Source organism: Stylophora pistillata, chromosome 1 (genome assembly GCF_964205215.1).
Source record: "Stylophora pistillata chromosome 1, jaStyPist1.2, whole genome shotgun sequence".
NCBI lineage: Eukaryota > Metazoa > Cnidaria > Anthozoa > Scleractinia > Pocilloporidae > Stylophora > Stylophora pistillata.
In genome coordinates this window covers 13,043,935-13,063,149 of record NC_142519.1, presented here as the reverse complement: position 1 = coordinate 13,063,149, position 19,215 = coordinate 13,043,935, and the positions used below count along the sequence as shown (strand labels likewise).

The 19,215-nt window shown below is 39.5% G+C and overlaps 2 protein-coding genes across 4 annotated transcripts in view; one reads left to right on the top strand and one right to left on the bottom strand.

The window, feature by feature from the left end:
* Positions 1-302: 302 nt before the first annotated feature.
* On the top strand, positions 303-16,724 carry LOC111343574 (protein-glutamine gamma-glutamyltransferase K). The gene is made up of 15 exons (XM_022950756.2): positions 303-529; positions 2,450-2,497; positions 5,220-5,377; positions 5,772-5,960; positions 6,140-6,400; positions 7,335-7,453; positions 8,100-8,207; positions 8,735-8,915; positions 10,346-10,481; positions 11,048-11,151; positions 12,433-12,678; positions 14,125-14,409; positions 15,062-15,222; positions 15,366-15,508; positions 16,073-16,724. Exons 1-15 carry the CDS (start codon positions 486-488, stop codon positions 16,221-16,223), a joined length of 2,334 nt encoding a protein of 777 aa, XP_022806491.2. The 5' UTR covers positions 303-485; the 3' UTR covers positions 16,224-16,724.
* The window catches only part of LOC111343580 (uncharacterized), a 36,763-nt gene continuing 34,072 nt past the window's right edge, over positions 16,525-19,215 (bottom strand). For all 3 annotated transcript variants that reach the window (XM_022950764.2, XM_022950766.2, XM_022950765.2), the window contains 5 exons: positions 18,540-18,607; positions 18,280-18,328; positions 18,093-18,171; positions 17,881-17,932; positions 16,525-17,613 (listed from right to left, as the gene is read on the bottom strand). In XM_022950764.2, coding sequence (XP_022806499.2) covers positions 17,502-17,613; positions 17,881-17,932; positions 18,093-18,171; positions 18,280-18,328; positions 18,540-18,607 — 360 coding nt within the window. In that variant the 3' untranslated portion in view covers positions 16,525-17,501. The remainder of the gene's footprint in view (positions 17,614-17,880; positions 17,933-18,092; positions 18,172-18,279; positions 18,329-18,539; positions 18,608-19,215) is intronic.

Below are 19,215 nucleotides of genomic sequence, written 5' to 3'. Positions count from 1 at the left end.
AACCTCCTCATCTTAAATGAGCTCTACTTTTCAAGTGTTTTTTTAAGATTTAAGTTTTCGTGCCTTTGCTCTCCGTTCCTTGATTCTAATAGTCCGTTCCTTCTTCTCCGATTCATGTTCCTCCGTTTCATGTCCTCCATTTCATGTTCCTCCGTTTCATGTTCCTCCGTTTCATGTTCCTTCCTTTCGTGTTCTCCGTTTCATGTTCCATCGTTTCATGTTCCTCCGTTCCATGTTCCCTCGTTCCATGTTCCTTCGTTCCATGTGCAAAATTCCCGTTTCAGTCAAGCGAGGAGAAGACTCGATTTTACTGAAGAAAACATTTAACCACAAATGCGAGTTAATCGATGAACCATAAAAATCTGTATTGTGGCTAACTCTTGGCAGATGTTTACCTAGTCAGATTTGCGTGACAACAGAACTACACCAAAGTCTTCATTTGTCTACAAAAAAGAACGCTATAGAAAAGAAAAAAAACGTCTTAAATGGCTCAACCAGCTGAAGAACAAGCCGGTTGTTTTCGGCGTAGGTAAGTAAGCTTTTCCGTACCACTTTCATTTTTAATTTTTCGAGACAGATGATTGAATTGGCAATCTTTTGCGCTATTTCTAGTAATCCATCTTAAATCAAAATTCATGGATAAAGCTTTCGAAGGTTCATACTCGCGATTATTGTCAAATATGTTTGCAAAATCAAATGAATGTACTTCGATTACTATGAAATCCCCTTTTGTGTTGTGATAACAATGTGTTTGACTCGAGAGCTGGGTTTGATTCTCCCAGTTAAGAAGAGCCGAAAATCAAGCATACCGCTTTGGTGGCTATTAAGGAATAACTTGAAAGAAGGAATAAATGCAGTAATTTTATCAAAATTAGCGAAAGATAACGTTTGAGTTTTAATCAGATGGATTGTTTATTTACATTTAGCAGAACTTAGCAACATCTTACTGACAAAAAAATTTGCATGCAGGACGCATCGTTTGAACTCAATCATTTTTATACTTTTTCCCGCTGTCACTGGAATTCAATGAACTACAAAACTACACCTGGACTTGAAAATCTGTTCATGAACTGACAAGTGCTTTTGGGATTCAAATTGGGAGTTTTTAAAGCTAGTCATTGATTATCTTGCCTTCGTTAATTAAGGCAATGAACCGGCAAACGAGTGATGACTAGTTCGAATCGTAAGCGACGTAAACAGTTTGGATTTTTCATTTTTTTCCCATTAATTTTGCCTTTTTTGTTCGTGCATATGGCGATATTTTTTAACTCAGGGTAAATGATGGGTAGACAGATTCCTGCAACCCAATGTGAGACATGTTCCTTCGCTGTAACAGGTTTCTTGTAACAGCATTATAATACCGTAAAAACTTATCTGAGAGTTGTCTTTCAACTAAATGGTCGAAGAATAGCTCTCCTATTTAGATGGAAATTTGTGTGACATTTAATTCAGCCGTGATTGTTGCTGATATATCTCTTACAAGTCTGCGAGTTAGTATGGCTCACATCTTTAATTTGGTCGTTAGTTTTAATTCCTAAGACGCACTTTTGTACTAGATTCATTTGTATTCACCGTTAGTCGCCTTTGGAGCACGGTTCTGTTTAGGAAGATTCAACATAGAAAGTTAATTATGGATAGCTCAGGGACTTCAAATCTGAAAAATTCAGTCCTTATTTAGAATTATTGTCAACAGAAATTCCTTGGAAGTTTGCAAAGGAAACTCTAGGAAAGGTCGAGCCCACATGAGTTAGATAAATGAATAAATAATCAGATAATTGTATTGCAAGTGTCATACAGCGGGTTCAAGTAGCAGTGCATGCTCAATCTTTAGTTCTCAATAGGATTGTTAATAAAAATATTTCCTTAGGCCTCCACCTCCCGATTTTTTTTAGGTGCAAAAAAGCTGCATCTGAAGCGAGATAAAAAACGTTGGATGGTTCCTCGGCCGAACGCCCGGACGAAAGTTACGATAATGAAATAACTATAATGATGATTATGATCATCATTCAGATAACAATAATTTTCATACTTTTCATTTCAAGCCAAGGCACTCCACCGATCCTACCAGACTGTATTGGAAAAAAGCGAGTTCTGCGAAGTTAGGTTATTTGACTTTGCCCTGTTGCGAGAATAGTTGACAAGGACTGAAAATGTTGATTAGGGTCTTGGTTTGTTCTGGGTGAGCGGTTTTGGCGGTTAGTCAAGTGTGATGTTATTGCAGTAGCGAGTGGTGTGTCTTGCTCTTCTTAGGATTAATTTTTTTTTTGCGTTGTTTGCGGGTTTTGTAACACCTCTTTACAAGCCAAATAGGAAAATAATCACTTTTTCTACTTATACACTGAAGTTACTTTCAAATCAGTAGTTAACTTACTTTTAGCGTTAAAAAGGTTCAAAATGATTTTTTTTACTCAAGTTTACATCCTTCTGATCTGATTCACTTACAAAACAGGAAGAGGCGAGGAAAAAGAGTTGAGCCTGAAGGAGCCCACAATTCAAGGTAGTACACTTTACAGTTTGTTTGAACCTAGAGGTAAAACCTGATCGCGTAATAAAGGGATCCCTTGAGTGAGGGTGATTCTGGAAAGGAATGCTGACAGATACTGAAAAAATATACTCGAAAGAAAAGCGAAAAACTTTTTTCGTCGATTGAACTACGTCTTTACAAGTTTTGCTCGTAAAAACTGATTGGTCAGTTTTGTTCGTAAAAACTGATTGGTCAGTTTTGTTCGTAAAAACTGATTGGTAAGTTTTGTTCGTAAAAACTGATTGGTCAGTTTTGTCGCGATGTTCTTCGCTAGCTGTCAGATCTAAGTAGCGTTCGTCTGTTGCCACTGATTATTTTTATCATTATAATTATTATTTCATCCTTTTCGGCGGTGTTCTTTGCGTTTGTTAATGTCGTAAATAAGTACTTTTAAGAGTGTTGATAATCGGGAACATGTTTGCTGAGGACTTTGGTTCTAAGTTAATCTATCATGACACAGTGGTCAAGCGTGGGGTATGCGCTAGGAGATCAATTTTGGTAGGTCGTGCGCAAGTTCCCGCGCACTACTACAAAAGAAAACGTAGGAAACAAACATTATCTCGCAAAATTGTAAAATAAAACTGAAATTTAGGAAAGGCAAAAACAAGAGGAAACAGGAAAATTTAAGACTTTCCGTATACAAAGCTCTTTTAATGACAAGTTTCCTCTGATTTACCATTTTGTTTTAATTAAGCTTTAACGAAAAAAGTTATATGATATTCAAGCACCTCGACATGCTCGCTATTGTGATTGTTTGACGATATCTCTTGCAAGACAACTTGGTTCTGACGGCCTGAAAGCAGGCCACCTAGCTTATACAACGTTCACACATACACAGGTGGTTGACCGCTGTGTCGTTGGTCATTGACAACGTTACATGAATACCACGTGACCATCACCCGGACAATCACTGGCATGGCACACGGTCGAATTTTAGCCGAGTATTAGTAGCATCTGCTATGTTTAGAATTTGCTGTTGTTGGTGTGGTTGTTAATAAGTGAAACTTTACAACGCTAAGTAGTTCTTTTTATTATCCAACTACACTCCGTAGAGTACAAATAACGCCCAAGATGCGTACAAATATCACGCGGCATTTGTACTCCAGAGAACCGGTTAGACAGGTTTTCTCGCATCGCGCAAGCAAGGAATTAGATTGAAGTTACGAAAAACGAAATGGTGGACAATTTGAATCATATTTCCGACAACGAGGAGTCGGAATGGCTGGCAAATATAGATTCAAGTTTATTACATGAATTGAACGAAGAAAAACAGTTAAACAAACAAGAAATTTCTTCATTTATTAAAGAAACAGCAACATGACAACGCGCCAATTCCTTCCCGCTTCGTATACTTCTGTCACGCGCTCCTCGAAAATAAATTTCCGTGAAAGTCGCCCGCACTGAAATAACAAATTGGCGTGTTGGATGATAAAAAACTTATTAGTCGTTTTGTTGTGTAGTATCACTGAGTATTTTTACTCGTTATTTGTATTTTGACTCGCCCTACGGGCTCGTCAAAATACGGCACAATTCGTAAAAATACTCAGCGATACTACACAACAAAACGTCTAATAAGACATATGTAACCACCAGTTATATTTGGCGCGATAACAAGCCGCACTTTAGGAAATAAGCCCCCGATCCCCTTGATGGTCGAAACCTGAACTCGAGGAAATGGGCACATGATTTGAACCATGATATAAATTAAATGAAACAAAGAAAGTTGAAGACAACGAGTTGAACATTAGCCATTTCCTAAACAGGATCACCTTTAAGAAGGGCTTTTAGTCGGAGAATGTGCTTCTAACGTAACAAATTGTTGATGTGAAACAATGTGAATACCAATAGTATTTTGTAGTCAACTCCTCTTTCATCATAATATCTTCTTTACCTTTCTTTGGACAGAAACGAACAAAATGGACTCCCGTCAAATGTATTGCAGCCCATGGAGTAATTTCTGCTTAATATTAGTAGCTTTCGTTAATTGGGCGACATTTTTTTTTATTTGATTGCATTGTTAAAACGGCTGGTTTCGCATTGGAGAAAGACAGGCTTTATGGTGACTAGCCTGATTTAAAATAATTTGGATATATCAACAAAGTTGAAATGGTAAATTGGCCACCGTAATGATTATTCATGTTTTTCTCGTTGCCATGCTCCCACCAATAACGTAGCTCCATTTTCTGCCTTTAAAAGCACACACAACCCACAATTCCTCTATTCGCTCCGACGAAGGGCTAACGCTCGAAACGTCAGCTTTTGTAATCATTACGGTGGCCAATTTACCATTTCAACTTTGTTGATATATCCAAATTATTTCGTTACTCCCACCGACGCAGCCCCAAACAGTTTCTTTCGAAACTATCAGCCTTTATTCATCTGATTTAAAATAGTTGTACATGATGAGGACTTAATATTAAGTTGCGGGAAGCTTGCTCATTTGGCTTCAAACTTAATGTTTTTTATATGTGTGTGTGTTAGAATAAGAAGTATTAAATAAATGATGTATTTCATGGTACATCCCGTTGACTGTCAATTTAAAAAAACTGGGGTTGCTTTGAAACAATTTATGAAGTTCCTTGTCACGAGCACGGCGTTATTTAGGAGGCTGGTTAAAGCATAATGCTGTTAACGTAATCATGTACCATTACTTCTAATAATTTATTTCGTTTTTACTTCAATTTGGATGTAATAGATCGGATTCAAACAGCTGCGCCAGGTCGGCGGATTCAAACAGCCGCGCCCGGTCGAGTCTGGGAGAGGGACTGGACGGTCGGATTAATCTCATAACCGATAGAGATTTCCGAGAAAGAAATGATGCCTTGAGGATTGACGCGGGGAATGACAAGGAAGGTACAGGACTGTGGATCGAGAGGTTTCCCTATTCAGTAATTTAAGGATTTATATTAGTTCGCAGTTGGACTAAGTCTTGTAATGACCCTTCCTGATGTTTTGATGAATTTCTATCGCCAAGCGAACCTAAAAAGTTGCATTGTTAATTGTTAGACTCCTTAGTCGCAGGATTGAATGGAAACGGGTAAAATTGGTCTTTTGTCGAACAGCATGGATGAAATACCAGTAGCGGGGTGATACGTGAGAGCATATCTACGGACGAAGAAATCTATCAGAGCATAGTTGTGATTCAAAAATAGTCACGATCTTTCCCGGTTCAGAAGTTTAAAATTCTAATTTCTCATCGCTTGACTCTGCAGCCTCCAAACTTCTCCGCTGCTATTTTTTCTGACAGATCCGGACTCTCAGTTAAAGCCCGTGACAGTTAATTTTCACCACGAAGAAAACAGAGCGGCTCACAAGACCGAGGACTATGAGATACCGCAACTGATAGTCAGACGAGGACAGGATTTTGACGTCACTGTAACGTTTAACAGAGAGTATCATCCGGACGTTGACGTCATAGTTGTACAGTTTGTCACAGGTGAATTATTTTTAATGTGTGTATTCTTCCGTCCGTTTGACTGATCACACTGAAATGCTTCTAAAAGATTTGATTGACGATGGTGTTTACCCTCTTTCGAGAAATAATATAATTTATTTTCAATTGATAAAGCTGTTTATCATTAATGTAGCTGTTTCACGTTATGTGTGCCTCTTCAGGAAAAAGACCCCAAGAAAGCAAAGGATCGACTATTCGGGTGTCAATTCGAGCCAGCTTCACCCCAAACCAGTGGGCAATGCAGATCAAGAAAGCCAGTGGAAACACAGTCCAACTGTCAATCATGTCATCAACGAAAGCCATCATTGGTCGATACGACGTACTTATCGAAACAAACAGCACAGCTTCATCTGAAAATGACTCCCTGTTTCGACACAAAGTTGAGGAGCAGATTTGCGTGCTCTTCAATCCTTGGTGTTCGGGTGATTTTTCTTTTTTTTTTTACTTTCTAGCGTCATGTGAAGTGATAAACCCTTTACACCCTAACATTAGAGTCCATATTCTCCCTACCATTCTCTATGCATTTCTATTTATACTGACAAGGAGAATTCGTTTGACGATCATTTCCCTTTATTCGCATCATTCTAATGAATGATACAGCAGTATTACTGTAAGGATAAATTAGTTGCTGGTCAACCTTGAGGTTTAAAGGGTTAATTAACTCTATTTTAGTGCTTCGGCTCCCGAACACGTCCCGAGTATTACTCCTACTCAAAGGAAACTTGTTTCGACGAACGTCAATGTTAGAAACCCACACTTGCAACTCACCCTTAATGAAGCAACTAGCTTGTGCATGTTTTAGGTAAATTTCTGCTCATTACATTTGATAGAAGGATAATAAGTTTCGCAGCTAAAACTGCTCCCAGGATGCAAAGGTACAAGGACAGAACGATCGATTCCCGGCGGTACGTTTTGTGCATGTTTATCAAATCAAATGGTTATTTTTGGAACGGATATAAGTTCACGAGGAACCCCTCCGTAAATGTCCCACATATATATAAATTCTTTTAGAATATCTGGCTTTTTCAAGAACATTATGTTCGTATGGTCTTTGCAACCGTTTGAGTTTTGGATTAGACTCCACTGGACACCAAATTTGACATTTACGATGAATATATGAAGTTCATATATTCATCGTGTCTGATTTATCATCACGGTTTTATTACGAATCAACTTAACGGCCTGCTCCCAGTTGGCTTGTTAGCTCAATTGGTAGAGCGCTGCACTAGTACCGCAGAGGTCAATGGTTCGAATCCCGTACAGGCCTGATTTTTTTCAGGTCTGATTTTCGCTATTGCTCTCTACCGCGAGGATCGTGCATCATACGTAAATTTGACATTCTTTCTCTTATGCTAGACGATACAGTCTACATGGAAAATAATGAACACCGTAATGAATATGTCATGGAGGATTTTGGTTACATATGGAGAGGGGTTTCAGGGCAGTTAGAAAAAATTCCTTGGGCATTCGGGCAGGTAAGAATCAATATTAGATTTTACCCATCCCACAACGCAGGTATCATAAGAGGAAGCCTAAATAATTAAGTCTAAGGCACGTGGTTGGTGAGATTTGTAACCTGGCTCAATTGTTTGAAAAAGTAATGTAATCATAGTAATGATAATAATAATAATAATAATAATAATAATATAATAATTATTATTATTATTATGATAATGATAATTTTTACAACCTAAATCTTTATTATTATTATTATCCATTCGCTAAAATTCGATTCCTACAATATAGTATAAGCTCAATTATAATAAAATCTGTCGTAGGTCTCATTTCACAGAATTATTTCATTCTAATGATTACATTCTAATTGATTACATTCTGTTACTTCCTAATCCTATCCTTAACTATTTCCGAGTTCAACCTAACTCAAGAGAAATATCATGGAAAATCTTCTTTGAAAATAAAAAGTAAAAAAAAACATCCATAATAGTAATAATGATAATAACATATATTATCAGGGCAAACCCTTTAACAAAAGCTATTGTAAATGGATGCCCTGGGCGTCCAGCTATTGAAAAAGTAACTGCTATTGCCGATAACTCTGACTCTTAGTTGATTATTGCCTGGTATGTTATTTAGTGACATACGTTTTTCATTCTTTTTTAGTTTGAGGATGTTGCCTTAAACTGTGCGCTATGGCTGTTGGATGAAGCTGAACTTTCCTGTATCGCGCTATCCAGTCCAGTCCATGTTGTGCGTACCATATCAGCAATGGTGAGAAAAAATACTTGCCATAGTACACGCCTTTAATACTTAGTAAACCATTACATGCACTATGAAATCATTGTAATCGTTAAAGAACATGAAAGAGACGAACATGCTCTTCGTCATAAGTGGGGCCTAATTTACCAATTTTGGAAATAGCCCCTGTCCTCTTAAAAGAGAGTCCCATTCTGGGAAAAGGACTCTAGGATCATTCATGATATTTATTCTTTTCCCTCTCCAAAATATACTGCTTACATGATGGCGACATAGTTAATTTCACATCCGTTTTAAAGTATCTAACAGGCAGAATAAAACAATCTCACCTTGCTTGAATTAAGAGTGATTACGACGGGTCGGTTTCTATCTGAAACCTTCAATAATCTTGAGAAACTACTCAATCTCGCATCTGTGTCTCTTCTTTAATAGAAATTGCGCAATAACCTCCGATGTCGTACAACGAATCTTCTTTTTGATAAAATGTTGCAAAAGAAGAGAACTTAAAAACATTTAATTAGATAATGTGATGTCTTCCTTAGGCCAACTCAAACGATAAGGACGGTGGGATTTTGTCAGGACGTTGGTCCAATACATTCCCTGAAGGAACAACACCACCACTGGCCTGGACTGGAAGCACTGCAATTCTCGAAGAGTTCTGGATGACCAAAAAGGTTGTACGGTACGGACAGTGCTGGGTGTTCTCTGGACTAGTGACAGCATGTAAGAGAATGTTACAGCGATATATGAAAGATACTTCAGTATGTTTCCTAGAATTACGCTAGAACTCGTCCGATCTCTTCGCGAGAAAAACCAAGAACTAAACTTGTCTCCGAAATGAAGTGGGCCGGGTGGTTGGGGGCTGTTATTGATCCAGGTCATGACTGCCATAGGCAAGAAAATGTGAGACCCATACTTCCCCTCTCCACTTATAGTATTAAATATACAACTGTCGGCGAACAAAACTTATAAACACTTGGGGGATATCCTTTTGGACAAGCATTTCTTCGAGGGAACAAAGAGAACTTGAACTCGATGTTAAAGGGGAACTGAAGCCTAAAAATGAACCATTTTTAAATTGCAGCTTATAGTTTAAATAAATGAAGGCTGATAGTTTCCAATGAAACTGTTTGGCGCTGCGTCGGCGGGGGTAACGAAATAATTTGAATATATCGACAAAGTTGAAATGGTAAATTGGCCACCGTTACGGTTATAAAAGCTGACGTTTCGAGCGTTAGCCCTTCGTCGGAGCGAATAGAGGAATTGTGGGTTGTGTGTGCTTTTAAGGCAGAAAATGGAGCTACGTAATTGGTGGGAACATGGCAACGATAAAAGCACGAATAAATTAGTGGATAAATTAGTTGCCATGTTCCCACCAATTACGTAGCTCCATTTTCTGCCTTTAAAAGCACACACAACCCACAATTCCTCTATTCGCTCCGACGAAGGGCTAACGCTCGAAACGTCAGCTTTTATAACCATAACGGTGGCCAATTTACCATTTCAACTTTGTTGATATATTCAAATTGTATAGTTTAAATAGCAATGTTCGTGGGTTTTCTTCAGTCTTTGGGCTCAACTTCGCCTCGGAAAAATAGATTAAAGTGGTATTTTGGCTTCGTAGTACGGCGGCTCAGAAAAGCGATATCAGCGGTCATTTTAGCTCGCTCTTACCTCACTTGTGGGGAAGAAAGATAATAAACCCGTACTCTTCCTACAGAAATTTGGTTTGGTTATGGAGATATCGAAGTTGCGTGACTTGTAATGGGGATTAACTACGAAAATGAAATAGTAACAGTTGTTTTTCTTAAGCTGGTTCCCCACCACTGACGTCATAAACGACCGCTGCTGACCTATTTTGAGCCGATGGTCTTACAGCCCCAAAAGCGGGAAAAAGGCAACTTCAAATCGAATTTTCTCGTATAAACAAGAAGTGAACGAAAATGAATATCGACACTTTATCTTACTCCTCTAAAGCTAACTAGAAATGAATGCAAACAATATACCAATTTTAGGCTTTAGTTCCCCTTTAAGCGTTGGAAGTTAAGATCAGCAGATCCACGACAATCAGGCCTCAATTAAGCCACAACGTGTTCTATGATGTCAGACGTGGTACAATAGTAACCATATTTCTGTTTGCTTTATTTCTTCAGTATTAAGGGCGTTAGGAATCCCAACTCGAAGCGTGACTAATTTTGATTCTGCTCACGATTCTGATGTGAGCATGACAATTGATTTTCATTTTGACGAGGAAGGAGATCTCATCCCTCACATGAACGACTCTGTGTGGTATGTGCTGCCTACCGTTGTGTGCTCAGTAATCGGCTTCCATTTAAACTTAGCTTTTGGTGTCGTGTGTAGATAGGGGGGAGAAAAAAAATTTTTGAATTCACATTGTTAAAGCAGTGTGTCCTTTTCAGGAACGAATGGCTGTGTATAGGTTATTCTGAGGGAAAATGATGCATCCACAGTCTAGAATATTTGAGTCTCCCTTATCGTAACCAAGAGTTTCAGCAAAGTACGGTCTTGTTTTGAAGGCTATAGTGTTCTTAGACACTTCAATGTTAAATTTCACCATATCTAACTCTATACCAAAATCAAAGCCGGTGGCGGCTAACTGTTACTGAAGCTTGACGAACTGCTCCTGGTAACCTGCAATGGCAAATATCCTATCCGGGATGCAACTTATAATCGCTTCATGCTATGGAAACCGAGATATGATTGAGTAGCGATGCAAATAATGCATTATATTTCCTCCTTCAGTAGTATCTGTCATACACACCTACACTCGTCTGGGATTCATGGCGGTGGATCATTGCTTTCTTCAAAATCGATTTTCTTTATTTTTAAATCAGGAACTATCATGTGTGGAACGAATCATGGTTCAAACGTCCAGATTTACCAGATGGACATGATGGATGGCAGGTGCATGATGCCACGCCGCAAGAGACAAGTGGAGGTAAAGCAGTAAGGAAGCTTTACCATTACCTTTGTCGGTCGATTGCTCCACATTCTTTGAGTTACAAAGAATCCGTCGGTGACCTAAGCAACAAGCCAGGTTCCCAATTCGAAATTGTTGATCCTAGCATCGTACGGAACCCTTGCCATGTACAGATAATCATGGATTATGCCTGAACTAAACGCGGTCTCTGTAATGTCGTACTGCAGTGATGGGGCAACCGACCTCGAAATTGGAATTCCCATATTCAAATATTCGGAAGATTTTGAAAATTGTTTCTTTATCCCACGCTCCAAAAAAACACATAACATTTTTATTTATAGACTTCTCCAATAGTAGTGGGCATAGTTATTAAACTCTTTTGATGCCGTGTTCTCTCTGGGCTCGGTTTTGACGTCAAATTCTGCTATTGTTTTAGAATTATTTACAAGGCTTTACGTAAGATAACAGTATCCGATAACTTTTCGATGAAATGAGCAGGTCTATGCAGCTCATTGAGAGAGCTCAAAACTGGTACATTGAGTAGATTGCACGTACATTTGCATATTGCTCCTTACTTGCATGTTGGACGATACAAAAATTTTTGTCATGGTTCCTCGTAGATAGTTTTGATTCAAGAAACCGTAAGGATCTCCTTTGAAATAACGTTGTATCAGAACCCAAATTATAACATAACCAAGGTAAAGCGTGAGCTATGATTGGTTAATTCATCGTTCACCATTTGTCCATGGGTGTACGCTGCTGACGTGAGCAAATTCAAAGACTAGTTTCCGCGTGCTTGATATTTCTGGTCACGTAAGATTAGTTATGCAAAAGAAACTCTTTTGCTACAATGTATCAATGTTATGTTATAACACAAAGGGTAAACACCACAGCGTACACTATTGATTTATGGAGGCACTTGGGACGTTTGCTAAGCACTCAAGAAACTAGAGTCCCTCTCGGCCATCACCTCGCGCGACTCTTACATTGATCGTTACTTGACTATTACGCTTCTTTCGTGCTCAACAACCTCCCGCGTGCATCCATAACTCAATAGTGTACGCTGTGGTGTTTACCATTTGTTAACTGTCAACCAATTAGGGGGGCAGATCAGTTGGCGATGTTCAAAACAGAGATACGAATGAGTGCTTAAAAGGAAGATTTGTTGTAAATCCGGGGCTCAGAGCCACCTTGCCATGCCCTCTCCACAGCAAAAGGAAATATAATAACTTCTTTAATCGAAAGTGGATGCTTTAAAAGTGATCACTTTCGTGAGACTGATTTATTTATCTGTTTCAGGTGTTTTTCGCTGTGGTCCTGCGTCATTAAAAGCGGTTAAAAAAGGAGAGGTGTACCTGCCTTACGACACTGCTTTTGTGTTCGCCGAAGTAAATGGCGATCGTGTTTACTGGGATGTCAAGAAATCTGATGGCTCAATGAAAGCTTCGTATGTAGACAAGAAGTGTATTGGGAACTCGGTTAGCACGAAGGCTGTAGGATCCGAACAGAGAGAAGACATTACCCATAATTATAAATATCCAGAAGGTTGGTCTTGTCTTTCCGTCTGTTTGGTAAACACACAGACAGACAAACATACCTAGATTCAGTTGATCAGTATGTCGGTTAGTCAGTCAACAAGGTAGTCTATGGAGTGGAATACTGGATAAAATTGTTTTTAGATCGTGTGCGGTGAGGCATTATATCGTACTGCATGGTTATGTAGCCGGAAGTACTATATCGTACCCGGTATGTTGTCTTATCTTAATGGCGATGCCATTATGTCCTACCACATGCTGCTATATCGTGCCCGATAATACTACATCGCATCCGGTGTGTTGTTGTATCGTAGCAGAGATGCCGTCTCATCGTACCTGATAATGCTATATCGTAGTCGATAATGCTATATCGTACCCGGTGTATTGTTACGTCGTAGCAGTGATGCCGTTTAATCGTACCATATGCTGCTATGTCGTACCCGATAATGCTATATCGTAACCGGTGATGCTTTATCGTACGTCTAACTGGTCAGCGGCTTACACGCAAAAAAAATTACGCCTGTTCTCCAGGCTACAGAGATTTTCTTTTTCACAAATAAAGAACCTTCAGCTTAAGCTTCATAAATGACATATTATTTACTCACCTGAAGTTATCCGAGGCACGTTCGTGTTCGCGAAGGGCAGATGTGCCGACACTTGCACCGTGGAGGTCACCAACGTTATTATTGATCCTATTTGAACTCAAAGTGCCCTCTAGCTCTGGTAATGCATTTCTTAAAATAGATGTGGTTCTTGCTATGAGATCTTGATCTGACATATCAATAGATTAGAGGAAAGAAACACACATCTAAGCTAAAAATCTCTACTTGTCCAATACCAATAAAAATTGAGAACTATCGCATTCTAGAACACGTGATGTCAGTTTCGCGCCAATTTCACCGTAAGCCGCTGACCAGTTAGACGTACGATAAAGCATCACCGGTTACGATATAGCATTATCGGGTACGACATAGCAGCATATGGTACTATGAAGCAGCATCACTGCTACGACGTAACAATACACCGGGTACGATATAGCATTATCGACTACGATATAGCATTATCAGGTACGATGAGACGGCATCTCTGCTACGATACAACAACACACCGGATACGATGTAGCATTATCGGGCACGATATAGCAGCATGTGGTACGACATAATGGCATCGCCATTATGATAAGACAACATACCGGGTACGATATAGCACTTGCGGCTACGTAACCGTGCAGTACGATATAATGCCTCACCACACACGATCTAATAACAATTTTGTCCAGTATTCCACTCCATAATAGTCAGTCCATCAGTCGTTCGGTCAATCACTCAGTCATACGGTCAGTCATTCATTTAAGTCAGCCGCTGGATTTATCGGCCACGTATGCATGTAGTACCTCAGTCAGCCTAATTCAATCTAGCGTATTTGATGAATTTTAAAACCTACGTCATTTTAACAGGTTCTGAAGAAGAGAGGAATGCTGTCAAATTTGCTTTCCAGTTTAGCAGTCGCACTGAACACGAAATTTACCAGCCTCAAAGCGAGGATGTTGAATTTCGTCTAGATGTGCGAGACACTGTTTACATGGGCAACAGTTTTGACGTCGCCGTTGTTGTGGAAAACAAGTCAGAAAATACGAGAAATATAAAAGTTAACTTTACAGCTGTCTTGAGTCATTACACTGGTGTTCCCGCTAAAAAACTGAAAACATACAAGCTTCAGTTCCTGTTAAACTCCAAAGCAGGTAAGGTTTCATTGCTCGTAGAAGTATACGAAGATGTCAAAGTAGTTTAACTATTTTGTTAATAGTGAATGACGTAGTGAAATCCACAGTTTAACTGATCGGATGCTTGGATGTATCTCTGAGCGACAGGAAACTCTTGACAAGTACTATTATCGGACAGCGTTTTGTTATGTCGGTGAAATGCAAGCTACATAATGCTTGAGTGAGCGATGTTAGATCGTGAGCCCATGAGCGGCGCCAAGCAAACTATAATTTAATTATATCGTTACCACGTAGGCATTAAGCAATGTGCTACAAAATTGTTCGTCGTTTCTAGCTTACGAATTCACTCTCCTCTCTCTTGGTAACCTGAGCGTATGGTAGAACTGTTTAGTCAAAGCAGAATCTTTGCTTTACTATGTCAAGAGAAAATGACGGTCCCCTTTATTTTCCCTTGGGCAAATCTTACAACTAGAACATGTGTTGTTAGAATTAGAATTGCCAGTCATGGTCTACAAGTTCTCGTCTATCGCCAATCATATGTCAGCTGGCGAAATTAAGTCTAGTTGTAAAAAGGAAAGATATTATACTCGTGTAGTGGTGAAGAAGCAAATATGTCTCCACGACCCGTAATTTTACTGTGTACTTGAGCATTTCGCTTTTTTCTTGTCAGAGAAACGTTTAGCGTTGAAAATTGAACCCAAAGATTACATCACCAAGTCAGGAGCGGATGCCACCATTAAGTTGTACGTGAAAGGTTTCGTAGAAGATACAGGACAGTCCTTTGCTGCTCAGGATGTGGTAGAGCTCACCAAGCCCGCGCTGGAGGTTACGGTGGGTTATCAATACTGCAAGGATTTGGCTGCGGGTTAATTGATTTTATTTCTTATGCCATTTTCATCAGAGAATGTGGATTCTCTCACAGTAGTTTAGACTAATGTTGACTTTCATACATTTTATTTTGTTTCTCCAATTAGGCATCGTCATCGCAAGTAAAGATTGGTGAGGAAGTCGAAGTTACCGTGTCATTCACGAACCCCTTGTCAATACCCTTAACAAAGGGACAATTCCATCTAGAAGCCACTCGAATGAAACCCAAGTCACGGGTGGTCGACTGCAAGTGAGTGACAGCCCTTCAGCAGGAGTTATGTTCGTTTGTAATTTGAAAAGGCGCATGGGTACCTATAGCATGTTTGAATGTATAAGTAAGAATTTAATCTCCATAATTATGATGACTGCAGACAAGGGCCAACTCCCCTTTATCACCAAAGTCAATCCTGGTTTTCACATTCTCAGGCGACTAACAGGATTGCAATTCCACACATGGGAATGCTAGTCCATCGCAGGTCGCCGCGGTATTTTGGTCAGGCTACCCAGCCGGATAAGTATTAGACTCATTATATTCATTGACAGAAAGAGGGGAGTTAGCCAACTCTCCCACAGAGGCCAGCGCGATGACCCCAACCAAAATTCGAATCGCAGCTCATTACGGAATAATAATTGTAACGAACCTTGCCAATAAACAAATAAATAAAAAAATAGAATCTCAAGTAGTCTGCCAATGCAGCCACCCTTTATCTCCCAGAGGAAGCGGCTTTGCTGATTAGACTTTCTACATTACCTCATTCCGCATGTGGGGTGTGGGTTCCTATAGGTCAACTTAAAACAAAATTTCTTTTTATAGGGGCCCTGTGGGTTCTAAGGAAGAAGCCAAGATCACTGCCAAGTTCACTGCAGCCAGAAAAGGAAAGCATCACATCGCTGTCAGCTTCCAGTCGAACGAACTCACTAATGTCCATGGCGAGTGTACTGTTACTGAACCAGAAGCAAGTTAACTTTTACAACTTTAAAGCGATTGGTTTGGAAAATTACAAATCAGTTGGAAAACAAACATCGACAGAGAACGGCAAATTGATAAATAGACGTAAAGAAGTAGGCTGAACATTCACTTTTCAAAAACACAGCGATACATAGGTGTATAAAATCATATTCACTACTTTTCGATCTGACATTACTTTTCACAACGCAGAGCCTCCATTGCACTCTGAGCACACTTGAACAAACAAATGAGCTCCAGAAACTCAAGGAGTAATCGTAGAGTTATCTATCTCAACGCCTTTCCATCACAATCTTAAAACCAGTAACTTGAACAGTTTTATTCTTAGGCGTTTAATACATACATTAATTTTGTCCACCGAAAAATCAAATTCCCTGCGTCACTGGAGAAGTGATTATTTCTGTCATTTTATTTTTAAGACGTAATGCACCTTTGTACCAGCAGTCAGAAGAGAGACATTTCACGTCGGCCTTACAGCAAATAAAATGATATCAATGAGGACGATTTCTTTTATTTCCTCTATTTAAAAAACGCATCAACCGAATCATCCTGGAATGAAACTCCCTTACGTCGACTCTCCTGATGATGACGATAACGACGATTTTGATGATAATAACGATGACAACGTAAACCTAGTAGTTCGCATTTTCTTCAGTATCGCGAGCTTGTCAAACTCTTAAGTAAATGAAACAGTAGTAGCTAAAAAATAATTAATCTAAAACGTGAAAGATAATTCGCTATGTCTGTTTGTGAGTTGAATATCTAAATATCTAATCGCGGTTTAAATACCCATATTACAGATCTGTTTTCACCAAAGTTCAAATCTGGCTTCTTAATCATCAAGTTCTACGTTTCTGAGACTCCTTGAATCCGTGAGCTCAAAATGTTACTACACACCTATTTTTTTGACCTGAGGTTAAATTCCGACTCTTAAATATATCTTATTAACCAAGCGCGAGGGCCGTACTGGGAGAATATCGGCCCGAGGTCTTGACAGTACGGACCGAGCGCAGCTCGGTCCGTACAAAAAAGACCGAGGGCCGATATTCTTCCAGTACGGTCCCGAGCAAGCTTGGTTAATAAGAGATTTATTATACGACTGAAGTTCAAAGGGACACAAGTGCGGTATCATTCGGGACCATTCGGGACAGTGCCCGGTCCAATACTGAGAAAATATTGACCGGCAATAGAGCATTTTGATTGGTTGATTTTAGTTATTGGCCCTCTGACTGCCAAAGCCGTGTAATAATGCTCCTTACAGCCTACACATTAAATCCTAAAATAATACTTGGAATATGTACATAAAAGCCAACAGATGAAGAGCGACAAAGTACAAGGCAAGGGCTGCCTTGCGGAATCCACGGGGCCTGCCCAGGGAAACAGAAGACCTGCATATGAAACAAAAATAACGCCAATTACAATAGCACATTAGATGATTCTTAAAAGTAGTTAACTTCATGCCTTTCCCTTCTTTTCCTTTTCGTATTCCAATATAACGTATAACTGGCTGCCGGAAAGTTTCGAACTCAACGCAGTTGGATCTAAGAACTTCGGCAAATTTTTCTTGTCGAATTTGTTAGACTCAAGAACTTCAACCCTGTCAATTCTGTTAAAAGGCACAAAGACGCAGGGGAATCATGATCCAGAGTACATACCCTCGTTTAAAATAGCGTCCTAATTGACCAGTAAAAGAGCGGGATTGGCGACCTGTAAATCAAGCGAGGAAAATAATCTCGTTAGTCAAGCAACGATGAGCTCTTAAAGGACGGGCGACCCTAACTAATTCCTGGACTTGGAATTTTGAAGCCAAGGAGAATTAAAGTTGGCTTTCTTCGATGATTATAAACGGACGCACAGAGATACTTACTGACATACGGTGAAGAATAATGGTATTTCGTAGGAGATTCCTTTGAGGGGCTTCCAACTTCTTCAATTTGCAGGGAAACCTTCAGACAAGAACGAGAAAATGTAACAATATGAGAAAACAGAGCATGATCCATGATATGAAACGATGGCAATAACCACGACAAGCCGTAAAGAAAAAGCTCTCTTACCTCCCCTTCGCGACATTTAGCCTCGTATAACTCTTCCATTTCTTGTAACCTGCGCAAAGATTAAAAAAAAAACATAGCCTGAACAATGAGTTCCCACTCACGTTGAAAGTCATAATTACATAAAACAATTTTCCTTGGCAAATTAGATGGTAAAGATGATCAGAATTTTAGTGAGAAGTCACATAAATGTTTGAACAATGAAACTCGTCAGAGGAAACATTTGCCACGGCTCAGAGCAAATGAGAAGAAGCGTGTCGTACCGAACTCTGAGTTGCTCTATGGTCTCCAAAGCTCCTTCCTCGTCAACAGGCATATCGATAGTGACACTCTGAAATATGAGAAGGTATTCATCAAATTTATCATTTCAGTTTGTTAACACTTCTAAAAGGCGGACGCTTTACTTGACTGTCAACACTGTTGTGCATTTTACCCCATCTTAAAACATCTCCTGAACGGGACGTTTTTTCATTCGACCGGCAATCTATTAAAACATCGACTAGTTAAAAAGTAACCGACAAAGAACTTTTTAAACTTAACAGAAATTATACAACTAAGCGAATGAACTTCAATAGTTGTGCGCTTTTGCTTTAACTCGTGATCAGGTCTTCGTTTCAACTTTTTCTCCTGTCACACCTACCTATCGCCCACAATCCTTTGCTCCCTTCTTTGCCTCCCTCGACCTCACCTTGTATTTGTCTTTCTCCCCGTCATATTATTCAATTTTTCCACATTCGTTCGCTCAAGCGCGTATCCCCCCCTTATCTCTTTTTTAATTTCTCAAGTAAATTTACACTTGACCTTCATTCGTATATCAAGACTATAGCTCCATGGTCCTAATTACCAGCCGTCTCCTCGCCATAATTCTCCCGATATCGAAGATGAGACGTGCAAACAGCTGGCACTGAACTGCCCCAATGGCTCTCGGTTTACCCACTC

Excerpts from the sequence above, each read along its gene's own strand:
- LOC111343574 (XM_022950756.2), top strand. The coding sequence starts at position 486 with ATGGCTCAACCAGCTGAAGAACAAGCCGGTTGTTTTCGGCGTAG. Across the intron at positions 8,208-8,734 it reads TGCGTACCATATCAGCAATG|GCCAACTCAAACGATAAGGA; the intron begins GTGAGAAAAAAT and ends TGTCTTCCTTAG. Across the intron at positions 10,482-11,047 it reads CACATGAACGACTCTGTGTG|GAACTATCATGTGTGGAACG; the intron begins GTATGTGCTGCC and ends TTTTTAAATCAG.